We start from the raw sequence: 22,567 nt of genomic DNA, 5'->3' as shown, positions 1-22,567 counted from the left end.
GAGAGCACTGGAAGGTCAACTCGCCCCATTGTGAGACTCCTCAGAAGTGCGCATCCATGACCCCGCCGCGCGTGATTCGAACCCAGGATCTATCAGTCTCGCGCCAGGCGCTTAACCAACTATACCACTGAGCCAGTCGGCATCCAACGGTGTTAATGTCTAACTTCAACCAATCCACGAAATTGAGCGACACATCCACTATTGTGAGTTACTATCTCACAACTGACCCGGTTGAACTCCACTGGACAATGCTTCTCACTAGAACTCCAGGATATATATCTTGAAGCCAGTCACTAGTGAGCATACGTTGATTAGTATAAGCCTGCTGAGGAGTCCCACAATGGGACGAAACGGCCGTCCAGTGCTTCCAGGTTTTCCATGGTGGTTTAGCTTTAATTGATTCATGATCTCAACTGTTGAAATTACTACAATCTTCACAAAACCCCTTCTGATACTAAACATTTAAGCATTAAGTAAGTAATAAAAAATGTTCATGATTTGAATGAATACAGTGGTCTTAAGCGGTGTTAGAGGTGTGAGAACAGTTATCAATTCCCGGTTACCCTCACCATGGAAGAGTTCTTCTGGAGATACGTGAAAAGAAAATTAGGTTATAGGTGGTCTTAGTGACCTGAAACCATGACCGCAATGCTCAAGAGACAACTGCCTGATCCCACGTTGTAGCTGACTAATTGTTTGACTAATGATCGGAATGGTTAACTGGTTTCAACTTCTAGTATAACTAAGACCGATAATTAACTAAATGATTTTTTAAAAGAATTGAGTACATATTTTTTCTTGAATCTATGAAATCAAATATTTATTTAACTCATTAAAATGAATACTGACCATGAAGGCGTAAACTTACTTTCATTCATTTGGTAAAATATCTACCTAGATATATTGGTAGTGTTATTCTTGACTGTAAATTTTCTATTATAATACAGAATAGTAAATTGAAATGGAAGAGATTTATAGCTTATGTGGATGATTAAAGGTGGTGTTTTGCTCTCTGAGCTGAATAGTTTGATCATTTTTGTTGATGATATTGTTCAGAAGAACAATGAAAGCTCCACGACAGAACTATCTAGCGCAACGAACAAAACTCTACCTAAAATAATAAATTTTTACTAGATGGCTTCGATCTTAGATTATGATATTATTATGTAATCGGGGGGAGGGGGAATTAATCAATGAAATAGATATTTTTCATAACAAAACTTTCTAATCCTTCATAATAATACATATTCATAAAATTATGAAACAGTTAAACGTGATATCATTATGGGTTTGTGGAGATTATTGAGTTTTTGATTGAGTTCATCAATCGATGAATGTCAGACCACGATTGACCGCCTTTTCTCATTAATGGACTCCTTAGCAATGCACATTCCAGATCCCACACATGGGATTCGAACCCAGGACTATCCGTATCGTGTGTGATCTCTTAATCTCTAGACTACTGAGCCGGTATTCAACGGTGTTATTGTCTAGCTTCAACCAATCGACGAAATCATTCGACCATCTTTCATTGTCTTCGTTCGGTAACTTGACTCACATCCGACAGGGATTCTTGGTTTTTGACATATAAAACAGTATTTATCATTCATTTGTAAGTTATATACTTTATATTGAATGAAGTTAAGTAGAGTGTTTTTGTTACATAAACCGTACTACATGACAACTTATTTGCTTAACACAGTTAAATAATTTCAAATTTCACATAGTGATTAATCTAGAATATTAAGTGAATAAAAATGAGAAGGCCTTCTACTTACAATGGACACTTCATCATTTTCTAAATGGTCATTAACTTCAGATTGACAATATATATCTCCATTATCAAATGTAGCTATTATATCTTCATTATTATTTGTATCAACTTTGGAGTCATAACAAACATTTAAGCTAGATTCTTGTTTATTAATATCAATAGTAGATTTGTCCGTCAATTGAATATTATCATTTTTGTTCATCTCAATGGTGAAATAATGTTTTTCACAATCAACATCATTATTATGATGTTGAATTTGATCTAGATGGTTTTTTGAAAGCTCTATTTTATTAGTATTCACCGTCACAATTTCTTGTCCTTGTATGTGTTGTTGTTGTTGTTCCTGCTGCTGATATTCATTTTCTTCGACATTTTCATCACTCTCATCATCATCATCATCCGAGGAAGAATCACCGACATCAGTTATGATCATACGTCTAGATCCTTTCAAATGGGGTTCTTGACGTTTTGATATTGCAATTTTCACATTTCGTAATGAATTCTATGATAAAAAAAAGTAATGTATCAATTCAAATCTCATTAGAAATAAGTAATTTGATCTTAGACCACCATTCAAAACCTGGAAGCACTGGACGGCCGTTTCACCCTAGTATGGGACTACTTAGCAGTGCACACCCACGATCATACACGCGGGATTCGAACTCAGGACATTCGGTTTCTCTTGGGAATGTTTAATCTGTAGACCACTGTGCACTTCATCATTTTCTAAATGTTCATTAACTTCAGATTGACAATACATATCTCCATTATCAAATGTAGTTATTATATCTTCAAAACTTATTAGAAATAAGTAACTTGACTATATCAACTTTAGTAGTACATAGAGATAAATTGATATACACTTAGATAATAATTTTAAATGTAAAATAAAATCAACAACCTGTTGTCAATCAGAGAAAGCTCGAATAGTTCAAACAGACTGAACAAACCATTATCTTGGATCATGGCTTGTTAACGAAATTCAAAAAAGTATGTATCGTCCTGTACATAAATTGCTAGCTTGTTGAATCCGTATATTATTATTATTAACCTTTACAATGAAATTTAAATCGAGTACTTATCATTTCAAATACAAAAGTGTTTCACATTAGGCACTGGATTTGATCAATAAATAGAATTATCCCCAATATTCACTTAAAAACAATTCAACTAACTTGAGCTTTAAAATTTGTTGGATCTTGATCGGTAAGTCTATTTAAATCATTTTCAGCTTGTTCTAAATTATCTAATTCGAAATTTGCTTGACTTCGTCTAAATAATGCTGGAAGAAAAAAACAGAAATCAACTGATAAAAAGAAGTTGAAAAAAGATTATGAGAAGTCTTTATGTAAAATGAAGGCGAGTTAACACCCGATTATAGAGCTTTGAGACATATCTGTTTGGTGAGCTAGTGATAATATAGCGCCATTTGAACAGAATTCAACTAGTCACGTGTAAGTAATGAATAGCCTAGAACATATGCATTTTCTGTTAAACGATTTCTACACTTACAAATACCTTTGGTGGTTGGGCATATTTCATGCATGTCATAACCAACAAAGTCAATGAAGAATTAATTAACGCATCAAGTAATTTACCATTTTTACCCTACATCTAACTTCAACCCTGCTGACAGGATGATCCTAGCATACTCAAGCGATGCTAGAAGGTATAAAAAATCAAATACTAGTGATTTACAAATATTCTCTAGTTTAAGAGCTATTGGGGGGGGAAGCGTGGGATACAGTAGACAGATAGGATGCAGCTGGACGATATAGATTTCGCAGATGATCTGGCCCTTCTACTGCACACTCAACAACTAATGCAGAAGATGACCAGTGTAGAAGCAGAATCAACAGCAGTAGCTCTCAACATACACAAATGGAAAAGCAAGATTCTCCAATACAACAAAACATGCACCAATCCAATCACATTTGACGCAGAACCTCTGGAACATGTACAAACATTTACATATCTGAGCAGCACCATTGATGAACACAGTGGATCTGATGTAGATGTGAATGCTTGGATCACTAAAGCAGGAGCAGCATATCTACAACTGAAGAACATCTGCAACTCAAAACAACTGTCTGTCAACTAACACCAAGGTCAGGACTTTCATTACTAATATCAAGATAGTTCTACTGTATGGGGCAGAAACCTGGAGAACTACGAAAGCCATCATCCAGAAGATACAGATGTTTATTAACAGTCGCCTACGCAAAATACTTCGTATCCGTTGGTCAGATTCCAGCGGAGGAAGAAATCAGGAAGAAGCACTGGAAGTGGATAGAACACAAATTGAGGAAAGCACACAACTGCGTCATAAGTCAAGCCCTTACCTGAAATCCTCAAGACCAAAGGGAAAGTGGAAGACCAAAGAACACATTACACCGTGAAATGGAGACAGACATGAGAATAATGAACAACAATTGGGTAGGACTAGAAAGGAAGGCCCAGAACAGAGTGAGTTGGAGAATGCTGGTCAGTGGCCTGTGCTCATTTGGAAGTTACAGGTGAAACTCAATTCAATTCAGTTAACAGGTATGGACATAAGTAAATGGAGATAGTCTTCAACTAATAATGGAAGTCAAATTCTACGGATCAAAGAGATTAAAGGTGGACTTTTGAACAATATTCTTCATAAATATATAGACAATTACAGATTGAAAGAATATAATTTAAAAATATCATGAAATTAATTGAAGAATTCTCATGTCAGAATGAAATACCAACCAAAATGGCGACTAAGTTGAATCAGAAAACCCTTTTTATATCACTTTTAATTAAAATTAACATTTTGTTACCAGGGTACACACCTCTACTCCAGTTAAACGTTTAAAATAAAATAAAAAATCACTATTGGTAACATAAATATTTTACCATAACGCTTTAAACATAACAATCATCCTAATATTGGCTACTATCATACATAACTAGTTTTGTACATATATAAAAAAACAAAACATTTACCGTTAATTACAATAGTTTTCTAGAATACCGAAAGAAACGTAATGATTCAAGATAAGTATCTGTTATAACGGTTGGTGTTCCATGTTTACACGAATAGGATGTTAATTTATTTTGGACGAATATTTACACCAGATTCCCTCCCAGTGTTTAGGGGAATATATAACTCATCTAACACCTATCAGACAATCTACATGTCTAAGCGGTGTTGGAGATGGTTGGAAGAAAGTTAGGGGTGGCCAAACCAAAACGTGGCATCAGTGCTTGAAGACATTAACCTCTAGTCTGAGCCATGTTGGGAGATGCAGACTACTTGGTTGGGGTTCGCGTGACTATCGTAACCAATGGTTGGAAACTCTCGGTGACATGGCTGAGAATCGATCACAAAGTGTTGGGGACGTTAGATCCCTAAAACTCATATTTTGTAATTTTATCTTTGTGGAGCTTGTATGCAGATGTATACTTGGGTATTTCTTACCGCCCACGCACATAGTCGATTGACGAACTTATCGATTAAATGTTTTAAAACTTACATGGTAATATCGATCATATACACTTTGTATAAATACGCTTGATTTGTGTGCTTGAGGGACCTGGTATCTTCTGCTTGTCTGTAGAATACACTTTCTACATCGTACCAAGACTTCTGGATTGAGTTAGCCGAGTCGGGGACATCAAACCAGTATAGCCTATCCAGTCTCTGAATCCTTGATTCTTCGTTCCATTCCGAGTAAGACGAATCAGTAGTAGCATTCAAGTTAACGAACATAACACAAAGGCGTCGGTGTATACACTCTCTGTCTTCCCTTAAACTATAAGATTAAAATCGCTTCATATCTTTCTTTCTACGAACTAACTCTTTCTTCCTGTACTATATCCTTATATGCAATCTTTCTTTTATATATTACAACCATTGGATTAACTACTTCTATGAATCCGGTGTTCATCTTGTTGTGTTAATGAGGTACGGAGACTTGGACCGATGCATATATGTGCCTGGTCCTACATTGTAACTGACTGACTAAGCAAACAACTAATCATTATCATTGTCGCCCACACATCAGTATCAAAATAAAGAATTATGTTAGAATTAATTTTGTTACTGAAATTATTTTGATAGTAATTATAAGTAAATAATTTCGTTTGGATAAATGAAGATAATCATTGTTATTTCAAAGGAATTTGGGTTGTTTTCTAATAGAAAAACAATATTATTATTATACATACCTTTTTTTGATGGAGTTTTGTTCCTTGAACTGGATGGTTTGATCATGAAGCTTTTATTGTTCTTCTGAACAACCTTATCAACACAAAAAACCAAACTATACAGCTCAGAGAACAAAACTCTATCAATATCATCCACGTAAGCTACAAATCTTTTCTACCATTATACATACCTTTTAAATTATCTGGTTCAGTTTTTAAAACTTTAGTACAATCATTCACTGCTTGTTTCCACTGTTTTTGTCGTAAATCTGATCAAATTAAAAAAAAAAGATTGTTTACAGAATGTAAAAAGTTGAATGATAAATGAAAGTGGAATTTCGAATTAAAATTTATTAAGTCAGTGAGCAACAACGTAGAGCTTCGTATGTACGTACATACATCAGTTCGAGTTGCCATACCACATTAACACACACATACAATTGTCAATTCAAATCCCATAGTGGGAGAGGTAGTAAAGCTTTAAGCAGTAATCGGAAAGATTAGGGTCTGTAATTGTTATTTAAAGAATATAATCCAGTGAAATAAATTTGGAAGGAGGAAAAAGAGACATGAAGAATTCAGAAGACTAGAATTTAGGAGAACACAAAGAGTTGATGCACTTGCACCAGTGTAAACGATTTTGAGCCATATCATTCAAGATCTCTAACCATCGGTTTCTATCTTCCCACAGATCTCAACCAGGTAGTCTACATCTACCAATATGGCTCAGTCCACTTGTCATTCACTTCATCGATTTGTGCCGTGTATTGTTCTGACCGCCTCTAGCTTTCTTCCAACCTACTCCTACACCACAAAACATCGCACGTCGAGACAGTCGGTGGTCGGGCATACGTAACACGTGTCCCAGCCATCTCAACTGATTGATGAATTTTCACTACTTCATCAATCGATTTGCCATCCTTACCTAGTACCTACTTCATAACAACTGCATTACTTACTCGATGGTCACAGGATATACGAGCAATGCTCCGAAGACACCTTTGATCGAATACTAGTAACCTGCGAATATCGTCTACTGTTGCCGGCCATGTTTCACAGCCATAAAGTAGGAGGGAACGAACTGCTGCACAGTAAACCCGTACTTTGATTAATAGACGGACATCTCGCCCACACCACAAATGACGCAAATTCATTGGATGAATGATAACATGATCAACTTGATACCTGAAGGTCGTAGAATCAATCTGATCTAGGTGGTTCAAAGCTTGTTATTGTTGAAACATCTTACAAACTAAGACAAAATGACAAATCTTCACTGATTCTTTATTATGTTTTTCATATACTATCTTCTAACATCTACCACTGCATACTATGATGTTGATCTATATGGGTTAATGGCCTATTGTAACTATTTCAATTAAATTCTATCAGTACCATGAACTAGCCAACAGGTGATATCATCTCTACTAATGAATACTTTCAAGAAAACTTAGATCTTCACTAACAAACAAATTGCAAGAATTAAAATAGATCAACCAACCTAACTATCCATATTACTGAAGATACTCGTTGGTTGTTTTTTTTTTTCTTCAGTCAAAGTAATAAAAAAAAACAACTCAGTTATGTTTTCTACAAAAGTACATAAAAACTTACATATTAAAGCACGATTATTGTAAACAGCATTGGTTTTATGCATAATAAGACTTCGTTTATAATAGTTCATTGCATCAGCATAATCACCTGATTTAAAGGACTAAATTATACAGAAAAAAAAGAGGGGGTTTTTTGAGTAATAATAATCAGAAATAAGTAGATAGGTTAAATGACTTCTTTTTCTTTTCGAAACAATTAATAGTACTTTTTTTTCTAATCAATATTTTGCATTTGCTTCTTTTTTGTTGTTGTTGCCGTAAATTTTCAATCATACAAGGCTTCATCAGTTGATTAGAATGTGACATGATGTTAAGAAAAAGATTTATCCAATCAGAATTAAGATTTCTACATAATGAAGATCAGCTGAAATGATTGAATAATATCAAGGTTAATTACTCACGCCTCTTACTCCAAATGGAACATAGGCCAACGACCAGCATTCTCAAACCCACTCTGTTCTGCGCCTTCCTTTCTAGTTCTATTCAATTGTTGTTCATTATTCTCATGTCTGTCTCCATTTCACAGTGTAATGTGTTTTTCGGTTTTCCTCTTTTCCTTTGGCCTTGAGGATTCCGTGTGAGGGCTTGTCTTGTAATGCAGTTGGGTGCTTTCCTCAATATGTGTCTTATCCACTTCCAGTGCTTCTTCCTGATTTCTTCCCCCGCTTCGATCTCGTTTGTTCTCTCCCACCGTAGGTTATTGCTGATAGTGTCTGACCAACGGATACGAAGTATTTTGCATAGACAACTGTTAATAAACACTTGTATCTTCTGGATGATGGCTTTCGTAGTTCTCCAGGTTTCTGCCCCATACAGTAGAACTATCTTGATATTAGTAATGAAAGTCCTGACCTTGGTGTTAGTTGACAGACAGTTGTTTTGAGTTGCAGATGTTCTTCAGTTGTAGATATGCTGCTCCTGCTTTAGTGATCCAAGCATTCACATCTACATCAGATCCACTGTGTTCATCAATGGTGCTGCTCAGATATGTAAATGTTTGTACATGTTCCAGAGATTCTGCGTCAAGTGTGATTGGATTGGTGCATGTTGTGTTATATTGGAGAACCTTGTTTTCCCCTTTGTGTATGTTAAGAGCTACTGCTGTTGATTCTGCTTCTACACTGGTCGTCTTTGTATTCATTTTTTGTTGAGTGTGCAGTAGAAGGGCCAGATCATCTGCGAAGTCTATATCGTCCAGCTGCATCCTAGCTATCCACCTGAAGCTGCTGGCGGTCCAAAGCCCAGAGAAAGGAGGGTTAGGCATGAGGTTAGCGACACCATTCCTTAAAAAACCAACTCGCTAAAAAAAACACTAACCAGAAAATATAATTTAAACCATTTTATATATGAAGGTGATGGACCTTAATTGTGCTATAGTTGAGATCCATTTCCTTTTACTGCAAACTATTCAAGACATGTAATAGTTGCATCTTTTTTTCTTCTCTTACATCGAAAGACCATTTCCTCAGTGCAAACGACATTGAAATAAAAGTGATTTTGTTTGGTTGTAATATTTGTAGAAATCAGTGTAAGTTATTCGAATGATTTTTTCTCTCAAATTGTTGTTATTTGAGATATAGTCGAAAACCAGAGAGTATCAAAGAATCGTTTTGTTCTAACATGGAATTTTTCAGTGACGATTATCTTTCTCAGGGATAGTAACCTGAATCTTCAGGTCTATCAATTAGTGTATTTTTATTATACCACTAAACTGAAATCCATCTGTTCACATTTTCAATTTCAATCAGTCCATCAGATAATAAGATAGTCATTCATTCGATATCAACTTATTATTCTAAACACAACGAATGCTAAAGAAGACTTCAAAGTCTTGATTACAATCCATGATTAAGCTTATGGTTCTATACTACTCAGGAATATCATTCAGCAATAAAAACAGCTATCCAGTGGTATCTCAGCTGATGTCAATCCGGACTGAAAATCACCTTCAGAACCTTTTTCTTCAGGAAGATAGTTTTCTTTTCAAAATAAGCACAGTGAATGGAAATGTTTATACTTTGCTTAAAATGGTTTTCAAGCACTAGTATGTGTATTTCGAATATACAAACAGTTTGTTGCCAAAAATTACTCTCAATTTAAAAGAGATTATTATACAAGGAGATATTGGACTATGTAGCTAAACTGTATTTGAAATGCAACTTTGTTCGATCGTTTTTACACTTTTAATTTTAAGATATAAACGATAAAATGTCATGAGTTTGTTATGATAGGGGTACCCGAGATCTGATACTGATACACTACATGCTAAACATTAACCCCCTGAATTGGCTACTTCAGCCAGAAGACAAGAGTAGAATGGGAAATCTATTGGGCTACCGAATGACATAAACATATATATCTATATCTATCTGTCTATCTATCTATCTATCTATATATATATATATATATATATATATATCCCTTAGAAATTAAATTCATTTCTCAACCAATGATATGCGTCTGTCCCTTAGGTCGTTTCCGATTGTCATCAAGTGACCTTAAAAGTTGATTATTTCAAACAAACTGACTCACGACTTTCACATCTATTTAGTGGCTCGATATCTGACTTCAGATTAGAAGGTTGCGTGTTCGAATCACGTCGGGTTCATCACTTTAGTGACCCGTGATCTGATTCCAGTTAGATTGTATGAATGATTGTTGTCGAAATGTACATCTTGACTATCCTTGTATATAATTATCGACTTCATCTGCATTGGTAAATAACGGAATCATATAAGTCAAATACGTGAAACAATTGCAAATACGTATATAATCGTTGATCCAGACAAAAGATCGGAGTTGGCTCATACACCTTCTTTACTATACGTCAATTCTCTTGGCTTTCTTGTCTTTGCTTCTCCGATCCTTCGTCTGGATCAACGATTATATTAAATATACGTATTTGAAATCGTTTCACGTATTTGACTTATATAATTCCGTTATTTACCAATGCAGATGAAGTCGATAATTATATACAAGGATAGTCAAGATATATATTTCTACAACAATCATTCATACACTCTAACTGGAATCAGATCTCGGATCACTACACACATTTACATATTTCGAAAATTTACTAAATAAATAATACCGACTATAAACAAAAGGAGACAATCCATTAGCTCACTTCATTCCCTTTTTCTTTTTCTCGTTCAGCTAATTTTTTTCTTGTTTGAATTGGCATATTAACTAGTCTTAATTTCAATTCTTTATAATCAAGTTTTCTTAATCCATAGGTTTCCATTTCTGACAAATTCATTTTTTCACCTTTTTCAAATTTACTATTTGGTTGATTATCTTCAGTTAATTCTTTATCCCATTGCTTTGCTAACCTTTAAGTTATAATGACAAATTGTAAACCAAAAAAAAATTCAACAATAATGACTAGTAATGGAATTCAGAATGCAAGTTTTGTTTTATTTGAGACTCATCGTCGGTTGAACTTCTACCAGGAGATTCATTTGTTGACTTACAATGTGCAAATGACATAGTGCCATTTGGTGAACATGCTGACAAAATGAAGAGTCTTCTCACCACTATAAGCAACAATCCATGCATGTTCGGGATGTGATTCTCCTCCTCGAAATGCAAAATGTTACTTCAGGATCGGGTTGCATCGACACACGAACTAATGATAGGGAGTGAAGTAATTGAGCGTGTCGATCGCTTCACTTATCTTGGAAGTCTCATCAGCCCTTGTGGTCTGGTGTGTGACGAAATCTCAACACGGATACAGAAGGCTTGACTAGATTTTGCCAACTTACGTCATTTGTGGTGTGGGCGAGATGTCCGTCTATCAACCAAAGTACGGGTTTACTGTGCAGCAGTTCGTTCCCTCCTACTTTATGGCTGTGAAACATGGCCGGCAACAGTAGACGATATTCGTAGGTTACTAGTATTCGATCAAAGGTGTCTTCGGAGCATTGCTCGTATATCCTGTGACCATCGAGTAAGTAATGCAGTTGTTATGAAGTAGGTACTAGGTAAGGATGGCAAATCAATTAATGAAGTGGTGAAACTTCATGAGTTGAGATGGCTGGGACACGTGTTACGTATGCCCGACCACCGACTGTCTCGACGTGCGATGTTTTGTGGTGTAGGAGTAGGTTGGAAGAAAGCTAGAGGCGGCCAGACCAAAACATGGCACAAATCGATGAAGTGAATGACAAGTGTACTGAGCCATGTTACTAGGTGTAGACTAAATGGTTGGGATCCACGGGAAGATAGCACCGGATGGTTAGAGATCTTGAATGATATGGCTCAAAATCGTTTGCAATGGTGCAGGTGCATCAATTCTTTGTGTTCTCCCAAATTCTAATCTTCTGGATTCTTCATGTCCCTTTTTCTTGTTTCTGAATTTATTTCACTGGATTATACTCTTTGAATAACATCTTCAAACCCTAATCTTTCCGATCGCTGGTTATATTCTTACTACCTCTACGACTATGGGATTTGAATTGACAATTGTATGTGTGTGTTAATGTGGTATGGCAACTCGAACTGATGTATGTACGTACATACAAAGTTCTACGTTGTTACTAACTGACTGACTGACATAATACTTGTTATTTTAAACGTTAATAGGTTATTCATCAAGCTAATTAGTTTAAGATAGCTACTAGCTTGGATAGTAATTAACATCAGCAACGGAGAAATCTAAAGGGTTACAAATAAATCTGATATTTTATTACAAACTAATAAATGTAATAAGAAAAAAAAGCAACCCAAAAAGTCTTAAATTAGATGCAACATCAACTCTAATTTGGGTCATTTCGTTTCAAGCCTGATACTTTTTACTCTGTTTATGATAAGTTTTTCTGACAGATCTCTTTAATGCTTATCTTCAAAACATACATGAATTGTATCTGATTACTAAGATCAGTTAATTAACTAATACAGTAAAGCTAATAAGTGTTTTCAGCCAAATGGATAAAGTTTTGATGTTTGAAATAGAGTATACTGTATTTGAGTCTTAGTGTGAATAACAATATTGGGATATATCAGACACATCTACCTGACAAGTCTTATAAAGACTGAAAAGTACATCTTGAATTTCACTCCAAGCACAGTTCATACATTATGAAGGTAATTATGATGATGTTGAGAATGTTACTAATAGCTCAAATTGATGTTCTGAAAAGTAATCTTTGTTTTTATGTGCAATTCAAAAACTCTACGAGAGATTAAATACAGCTCCACAAAACCAATCGTGATATGAAGAAACGTCCTCTCTATGATCCAACATAGAACGATAAAAACACTGTAACAGTATTATATTTTCTATTCTGATTTCAACCTTTTCAATGCTGAACATTCTCATCTTCATATGGCAGTAAAATTAAAATTCTTAAACTTAATAGTGATTAACTAATTATACACTTGTCTGATTGGAATACTAAAGTTTATTTTTCTTCTAATTTTGATTAATTCCTAATCTAGAATAACTGTCATTAAAATCAAAGATGGATAGTGGCTAGAAGTGGAATCCAAGACGCGCATTTCGTCCTATTTGGGACTATTCAGTTGGATGTATCTCCATCTCAGGGTTGATGTTCACTCTAGGACTCGAATCCAGTACCGTTCGCTTCAAACGACATAGCGTTATCCACTTAGCTACTGAGTCCTGAAAGCCACTTGATTGTGCAATAGGATGATTCAAGTAAACAATACCAAGTGAATTTGTCATTAAATATCAATTATAAATAATCATTCACAAACTTTCAATTTAGTCAATCTTCGTGATTCTCTTTAGTCTAGAATTTTCAGATGAGATTTACCGATAAAAAGCTATTTATTATATGAATGTCTACAGTATTGAACTCAACTTCGAATTAAAATGAATAGATTGTCTAATATTCGTTAGTTTCCAATAGATTTTTTCAAATAATCTCAGTTCATATCTTTTTTTATAAACAGAACCACTTCTGAATAAATCAATGATTCTTAAATTAGCAACAGAAATTGAGGAGACGAAAAGCGAATGTCCGGCGCTTTAATCGGGTTGGTGGATGTGGAGGATCCACCTAAGGGAGTTGGAAAACCCTGATTCCAAACCAATGGTGCACATGAGCTCCAGGATTCTGAAAGAACAAATGACCTATGAACCAGTTATTGGTCAATATCAATATTTATGTGTTCAAATAAATAAATAAATAAAGAATCATTAACTAGATGAAACATTCTTTACGTTAAACACTTTAAATTGCAATTGTACATTAGAATGCATATGATATTACTTATCCCAACCAACGAGTATATATACATATTTTCATTTATTTTTCCATAAATGTTGATTATGAATAGTAGCAGTAGCCTCAGCAGCAGTAGGTCTCAATATACACAAAGGGAAATGCAAGATTCTCCGATACAACACAACATACACCAATCCAGTCACAATTGACGGAGAACATCTGGAACATGTACAAACATTTGCATATCTGGATGAACACAGTGGATCTGATGCAGATGTGAATGTGCGGATCACCAAAGCAAGAGCAGCATATCTACAATTGAAGAACATCTGCAACTCAAAACAACTGTCTGTCAACCAACACCAAGGTCAGGACTTTCATTACAAATATCAAGACAGTTCTACTATATGGGCCGGAAACCTGGAGAATTACGAAAGCCATCATCCAGAAGATACAGATGTTCATTAACAGTTGTCTACGTAAAATACTTCGGATCCGTTGGTCAGACACTATCAGCAATAACCTACGGTGGGAGAGAACAAACCACATTCCAGGGGAGGAGGCAATCAGGAAGAATCGCTGGAAGTGGATAGGACACATATTGAGGGAAGCACACAACTGCGTCATAAGTCAAGCTCTTACCTGGAACCGTCAAGGTCAAAGGGAAAGAGGAAGACCGAAGAACACATTACACTGTGAAATGGAGACGGACATGAGAAAAATGAACAAAAATTGGATAGAACTAGAAAGGAAGACTCATGACAGAGTGAGTTGGAGAATGCTGGTCGGTGGCCTATGCTCCATTGGGAGTAACAAGCGTGAGTAAGTAAGTATGAATAGTTATCAAGGAATAGCAAAGAATCAGAGATTGTTTATCCTTGAATTCATACATAAATGACTGTATAGATTTTCATATGGAATCAAATGAATTATTTAATGCTCAATGGGTTATTTCAACAAAACATAAACATATGAAATTTCATATATAGCCTAACTTACTTATCCCATTCACTATAGTCTTTTGGTTTCAAAACTCTTTTGCCAAATGTATAATCCCCTTTTGAATTTAACTAAAATTTACGAAATCGAATAGTGAACATTTGAAAAGTTTACAAATTATGTTCAAATGAATAAAAAAAGTTGATGTTTACTTAATGTTTAAATAAATCAGATCATAGATATCCCATCCAAATATCCCTGTTTCAGATAATGCCAACAGTCTCACTCGTTTTTCAATTTTATTTTATTTATTCCATAGATTTTTTGTAAGTCCTCTTTCATTGTATCAGTTGAATTCATGAGTTGATCTAAGCTAGACAACCACTAAAACCTTGAAAGCACTAGACGATCATTTCGTCCTAGTATGGAACTCCTCAACAGAGCGTATCCACGATCTCACACATGTAACTCATACCCAGGACTTTCAGTCTAGCGATCAAATACTTAATCTCTAGATCATTTAGTCAGAATTTAACGGTGTTTAGGTCTAACTTTAATCGATCCATGGGCTTGCATAACCCTTTCATTGCTGTTCTATTGCAAATTGTTATAATTTAAGACAATATACTACAAATGTATTGTCTTTTGATTTTCTTATTGAAAAATAACCAGTTTCAAGAAACTTTAAGATATGACTAATAAAATATTAAACAATAAACCATTTTCAATGGATGTTATTCAACTAGATCAACCAACACTACGGTCAGAATTTTCAATACAAATGTCAAAACAATTCTACTGTATAGGACGGAAACCTGGAGAACTACGAAAGCCATCATCCAGAAGATACAAGTGTTTATTAACAGTCGCCTACGCAAAATACTTCGGATCCGTTGGTCAGACACTATCAGCAATAACCTACGGTGGGAGAGAACAAACCACATTCGGGCGGAGGAAGAAATCAGGAAGAATCGCTGGAAGTGGATAGGACACATATTGAGGAAAGCACACAACTGCGTCACAAGTCAAGCCATTACCTGGAATCCTCAAGACCAAAGGGAAAGAGGAAGACCAAAGAACAAATTACACCGTGAAATGGAGACAGACATGAGAATAATGAACAACAATTGAATAGACCTAGAAAGAGAAGGCGCAGGACAGAGTGGGTTTGAGAATGCTGGTCGTCGGCCTATGTTCAATTTGGAGTAACAGGCGTGAATAAGTAATTAATTCACTAGATCAGTATTAAATGTTTAAATATTCACAATATTCTGTTTTATTCAGCGAACAAAACTCCAAAATCATCCAACTGAGCTACAAATCTCCATCATCTCAATATTCACAATACTATATTAAACTAGATGGTTTATAAAGAAATTAGCTTCTTATTCTTTCTGAAATAACATCAGATAAAAATGATAATCAGGTAAAAACACAAAATACTCTTGGATACAAATACAAGTTATTGTATTATTTTATGAATTGAGAAAGAGAAGTACGTAAAAGTAGAAAAATAAACAAAAAGAAAAACGTAACAATTGTCACGGTTACTAGTAAATAATCTCTTATTAAATAGTTCTGAACTAGTGGAACAAACTAACAAAGAAACCTAGTCATTATTAGACTAGAAAAAGTATCTCTCATCAATTGTTTATATCATTAAAGAGTATAAAATCTCGTAATGATTCATGCTTGTACAAATTGTCAAATCTCATATTAGAAGGGGTTTTGTGGATATTATAGTCATTTCAATGGTTGGGATCATGGGTCAATTGAAACTAAACAACCATAGGAAACCTGGAAACAATGAACGGCCAACTCGTCCTATTGTGGGACTCCTCGGCAGTGCGCATGTACGATCTCGACTCGCAAGATTCGAACCTAGGACCTATAAGTCTCGCGCGTGAGCGCTTAACCACTAGACCACTGAGCCAGCCGGCATCCAATGGTGTTAATGTCTAACTTCAATTAATCCAAGAAATCGAGCGACAAATCGATCATTGTCTTCAGTGAGTTACTATCTCACAATAGACCTTGTTGAGCTCCACTGATCACTGCTTCTCACTGCGTTCGAATCTCGCGAGGTGAATCGTGGATGAACACCGCTGAGGAGTCCCACAATAGGATGAAACGGCCGTCCAGTGTTTCCAGGTTTTCCATGGTGGTGTAGCTTCAACTGACTCATGATCTCAACCATTGAAAATCTCATATTAACAAAGCAAAGAAATTTCATACATATAGTTCCCTTTATCATTTTCAAAAAAAAGAGCAAAAACAAAAGATTCTAGCAGAATAGCATGAGTTCATTTTTATTTGGTTTGGTTCTTGTCAGCTGCTTTACAACCTATGATATTGAAAAAAAATCATAATTACATAATGGGTTTAAATTATTTTTCATAAAAGCGTTTGGTTTGAAGTTATATTGAAGACATATGAGTATAGTATAACAAGAGTGCTATACTATACTCATATGTCTTCAATATAACTTCAAACCGAACCCACTCATGTTGTAAACAGCTGACGACAACCAGACGAAATAATATGAATTCACACTATTCTGCTAGAATCTTTTGGTCTTCCTCTTTTCAAAACAAAGAAACATGATAATATGAGAAGTAAATAAGTTTAAATAGTAATATCAATGATATAGGCAAAATAAACATAAAAATTATAATCAAAAGGGATTTTTTGGAGATTTTTTGAAAATTTCAATAATTGAAATCATTAGTCAATTGAAGTTAGACCACCATGGAAAACCTGGAAGCACTGAATGGCCGTTTCGTCCTAGTATGGGACTCCTCAGCAGAGCTCATCCACCATTCTGCACACGGGATTCGAAACCAGGACTTTCAGTCTCGCACGTGAACGCTCAACCTCTAGACCACTGAGCCGGTATCTAACGGTGTTAATGTTTAACTTCAACCAATCCACGATATGGCGCGATAATCGATTCATGAACTCAATCAAAACTCAACAAACTGCACAACCTTGTACTAATAATTATCATGTGCTCACTAGTGAATAGCTTCAGGAGGTAATTCATGGAGTTCTAGTGAGAAGCAATAACCAGTGGAGCTAATCCGTATCGAGTGTGAGGAAGTTACCCACCGAAGACAATATAAGTTAGTTAGCTTAACCACTAGACCACTGAGCCGGCCAGCATCCAATGGTGTTAATGTCTAACTTCAATTAATCCAAGAAATTGAGCGACACATCCATCATTGTCTTCAGGGAGTTACTATCTCACAACAGACCTGGTTCAACTCCACTGATTACTGCTTCCCACTGCGTCCGAATCTCGCGAGGTGGGATCGTGGATGCGCACTGTTGAGGAGTCCCATACTGGGACGAAACGGCCATCCAGTGCTTCCAGGTTTTCCATGATGGTCTAGCTTCAATTGACTCATGATTTCAATGTGTGAAATAAAAATTATAATTTAAAAAGAAAGAACAAACAAAATCAGACGATAAACTATATAAAATGATATTTAGATAAGACATAAAAAAATAAATGGATTAATGCCAGTGCAATCACTGTCAAGACATCGCATTTAATCTAATTAACTATAAACTGAGGTTATCATAATAAACAATTAATAAGAAGTCCAAACCACCCACTTAACCACCCCCATATACTCAATTCAATAGTCAATACATTTATTGACTGATTCTGAGTTTTTGTCTGATTGGAACTACTTTTTTATTTAATTAATTCCATTGATACCCAACATAGTGTATCCCAGTAGGTTATGACTAAAAATGTATAACATATATTTCAATACTCTCTATGGATATAAGTTCAAGATCCCATCAAATGATATTTCATCTATTAGAAATAAGTACCCAATTCGGTGATGATTTCTATCCCTTATTGACTTTTTGAACGCATCAGAATACAGTTTAACCTTTTCGTTCGTTTCATATATAAAAAATGATGTGTAATTCATCATTATTATTGATATTGTGAATGTCATTTCATTGGTAGTTGGTGAATAAATCAATTCAGATGGTGGAGAAGATTTGTAGCTCAGGTAGATGATTTTGATGGAGTTTTGTTCTCTGAGCTGGATGGTCTGATCGTGTAGTTTCCAAATGTTCTAACGTGACTGTCCTTTGTAGCTTCATCTTTTGGTCTTCTATGATGTGTTGGTATTTACGGATCCTGTAGTGTGCGACTAAATCATCCAGCTCAGAGAACAAAACTCTATCAAAATAAATCCGTTCATTTCTTCAGTCTTGTTTTCGCTATTGAATTGATTTAGCAGTCTTATTCTACTGCATTATACAGAAGAGAGGAGTATTTTATAGTCATAGCAGTATCAAATAGTAATAATCTCCATTTAGTTTCCGGTCATAATATGGATTTATTGCAGTGAACAGAACACGGGTGAGGACAATCGGATGTATTTAACACAAAATTAGAGGACTCGTCAATAAAATCTAACAATCATGAAGTAAATGTTTGATTTGCAAAATGTCCATCAATTGTCTCATAATGACTCAGACTTCACTGTTCTTGCATTTTCATACAAATTGCATTCTGTTTCGATCCTCTTGTCTCTCTGCTGTCAGACCTTCTGTTCACGACTAACATCATATACTACTTATGTCAATATAAGTAGTGCACACCACAATATTATTCTTGTTTCAGGATATCGTTCTAGCTCTGCTTAATACTCTATGCCAAACTTCAGAATGATCCACTTATCATATAAAAACTGAATTAAGAAAATCTTAGTATTAAAAAGTTATTTGATCTGACTCACTTGTGTTGCTAATTGTTTATTATCACTAAATATAATAGATTTTCGAATAGGTGGTAAATCTTCATTGTCATATTTCAAACATTTTTCTTCTAATTCTTCATCATTCATTTCGAATTGTTTTCCTGGAAGTGATTTCTTTTTTGATCTTTTCAATAAATAATAATCAATTTCTGAATTCTGATCATCGTCATCAATTTCTTCATTGAACGTCTTTACTTCATTAAGCCAACTCTATATAAGTATGTAATTTATTTGAATAAAACGTTTGAGAGAATTAGATAACTATGATTTTTTTGATGGTAAAATCTAGATAGTTAGATAACTTTAGATAAATTTAAAGTTACACTGATTGAAATCATGAGTCAATTGAAGCTATACATTTCCTGGAGTTCTAGTGAGAAGCCGTTACCAGTGGAGTTCAACCAGGTCAGTTGTGAGATATCAACTCACTGAAGACAATGGTGTACGGTAGCGCAACTTCGTGGATTGGTTGAAGTTAGACATTAACACCGATGGATGCCGGCTCAGTGGTCTAGAGGTTAAGCGCCTGGCGCGAGACTGGCAGGTCCTGAGTTCGAATCTCGTGGGGTGCGGGGTCGTGGGAGCACACTGTTGAGGAGTCTCATACTAGGACGAAACGGCCGTTCAGTACTTCCAGGTTTTCCATGGTGGTCTAGCTTCAGTTGACTCATGATTTCAATCAGTGAAATTTCTAAAATCTCCACAAAACCCCTCCTGATAAATTTAAAGTTAGTTTTCATTATAAAGTATTACAAGTCAGAGAATCGTTGAAAATCAGAGGATTAAATAAAACTGGTTTGTTGAAACCTTACAATTCATTTTTTGAACTGTTCGACCATGACTATTCATTGAATTAAACTCAGTAGCTTCAGCTTTTCTGATGAGGTTTATGCTGTTGAATTATGGTATCAAAATTTAATTTCTTTTGCTTTAAACTTTAGTTCTCTAAATATCACAACCTTCATCTAATATTATTGATACGCTATTACATTAATCTTGATATGGTTAACTCTGTAGGTCAATAGGGAATACCAAAATAAAGTTAAACATTGGGCTCATGCCCTGAGTTCTGGCGCTAATGGCAGTTTACACTCTAGTCAATATGTAAATATACATCGCATATTTATAAACTTATTCGAAAGAACTTTATTCTTTTGGAAAATATTCAGTTTACTAACGCAAAAAACAAAAACAATTCAAAACTACAAATACATACGGTTAACTGGCTTAGTTTTTATTCTAATCCAAAAAAAAGAGAAAAACTAGAGATATTTAAGATGCAAGTGGTATATTCAATGTTCTTTTATGAACAATAAGTAATATTCTAGTGTAATGGATGAATTGCAATGATGAAAGATACGCTTTAAAGTATGCATGCTAGTCTCATTGTAGGAAAATAGAAACGAAGCATTGAAATGTATAGTTCTTAGCTATAGTGTTAATTCATGTTAGTTTCACGAAGAGCATGATATTCTTGAACTCACACAACTAACTTCCAAATGATCAAATTTCTGAGTTCAATTTCACAATCAATTCAAAAATGTTAGTCAATAACTAGAATCCAGTTGTTTTTCTCATATAATTTGTAAATAAATCAAATGTTGACAACACTGAAATACAATAAAACTGTTTACTGACAAAATAGTTTATGATAAGGCAACGTATCATAAATGAGGGAACATATTGCCAGTTGTTTTTTCTCTCCTATTCATTCAAACACTTTGAATTGGAAAATAAGATAAAGCGTTGTTACACAAACTTCTATTTTGACTATAATTTAATTAATATCAGATGGGTTTTGTGGAGATTGTAGTAATTTCAATGGTTAAGATCATGAGTCAGTTGAAGCTAGACCACCATGGAAAACCTGGAAACACTGGACGACCGTTTCATCCTATTGTCAATTTCATTACTTGAATTATGTGTTGATGATATTGTCCAGAAAGACAATAAAAGGTTCACAATTTTTGCCATCCAGTTCAAAAAATCTAAAATAAATGAAATTTCTCAATTATCATTACTAGACAATAATACAGGTATACGAGGTAAAATGAAGTTAAGAACTTCCTGTAGTTATGATTGTATAATACTGACAAAAGATATTTCAAATTACATACTTAACTTTGTTGTCATGAGACTATATATGAAAATCAATAGGTTATCCAGATAGACTAAAGGTAAGCCATAAGAAAGAAAAAAATAATATAGTGATTTCAGTAGTTGAGATCATGAGTCAATTGAACCTAGACCACCATAGAAAACCTGGAAGCACTGTACGGCTGTTCCGTCCTGTTGTAGGTCCTGGGTTCGAATCCCCGCCAGGCGGGGTCGTGGATGCGCACTGCTAGGGAGTCCTGAAATAGGACGAAATGGCCATCCAGCGTTTCCAGGTTTTCCATGGTTGTCTAGCTTCAACTGACTCATGATCTTAACCATTGAAATTACTATAATTTAATTATTAGATCACCTGAAAATCTTCTTCAATTTGTTGTCTTTCTTCTTTATCCAACTGTGTGATTTTTATTGGTTCTATCGCTTTCCGTAATACTCGGCTATAAATAAAAGATAACATAATCATGATTCAAAATTTCATTATGAATGAATTTGAGATTCAAAACATTTATCTCTTCTAAATTATTTTCATAGTATACGTTCTAGTAGTATTCAAATTACTTGATGATTATTAATAATGGATAACTAGTCATATTTTGAACTCTACATAACAGGTTTTTTTTTACCGTTATGAAAATCAAAAAGTATTTATATTGGTACTTCAATCTAAATTTAACCGCATATTTGTATTTATAATAAAATGACTTTTGCATTTCTAATTGCAATAAACAATCATATGATTGAAATTTGATAGTTCTATCAAATTTTTGGTAGAATGTAGGAAATAATAATAAAACGTTGATTCTAAGGTCTTGTATTTTCATATATCATAACTAGAACTTTCAAGTTTTTTTCGCAAAGTACTTTTGTTATCAAATTGAACATAAAATCTGGTCTTGATAAGAATATTTTGCTTGTCAGTACTAATACTTACTTCAAATGGAAATTGATACTTTTGTGGAATTTATCAAAGAT

At 34.7% G+C, this 22,567-nt stretch overlaps 1 protein-coding gene across 1 annotated transcript in view; it reads right to left on the bottom strand.

Moving 5' to 3' along the window:
* SPAG1 (Sperm associated antigen 1) overlaps positions 1-22,567 on the bottom strand; it is a 43,406-nt gene that overhangs the window by 18,849 nt on the left and 1,990 nt on the right. The window contains exons 3-10 of the mRNA XM_051219437.1: positions 21,948-22,032; positions 19,460-19,690; positions 14,754-14,824; positions 10,691-10,895; positions 7,565-7,664; positions 6,142-6,219; positions 2,950-3,056; positions 1,779-2,276 (exon numbers count right to left, since the gene is read on the bottom strand). Coding sequence (XP_051065360.1) covers positions 1,779-2,276; positions 2,950-3,056; positions 6,142-6,219; positions 7,565-7,664; positions 10,691-10,895; positions 14,754-14,824; positions 19,460-19,690; positions 21,948-22,032 — 1,375 coding nt within the window. The remainder of the gene's footprint in view (positions 1-1,778; positions 2,277-2,949; positions 3,057-6,141; positions 6,220-7,564; positions 7,665-10,690; positions 10,896-14,753; positions 14,825-19,459; positions 19,691-21,947; positions 22,033-22,567) is intronic.

The sequence above is a fragment of the Schistosoma haematobium genome, chromosome 6, assembly GCF_000699445.3.
Source record: "Schistosoma haematobium chromosome 6, whole genome shotgun sequence".
NCBI classification, from domain to species: Eukaryota; Metazoa; Platyhelminthes; class Trematoda; order Strigeidida; family Schistosomatidae; genus Schistosoma; species Schistosoma haematobium.
The sequence above is the reverse complement of the archived record's forward strand: the minus strand, read 5'-3'. Positions and strand labels throughout refer to the sequence as shown.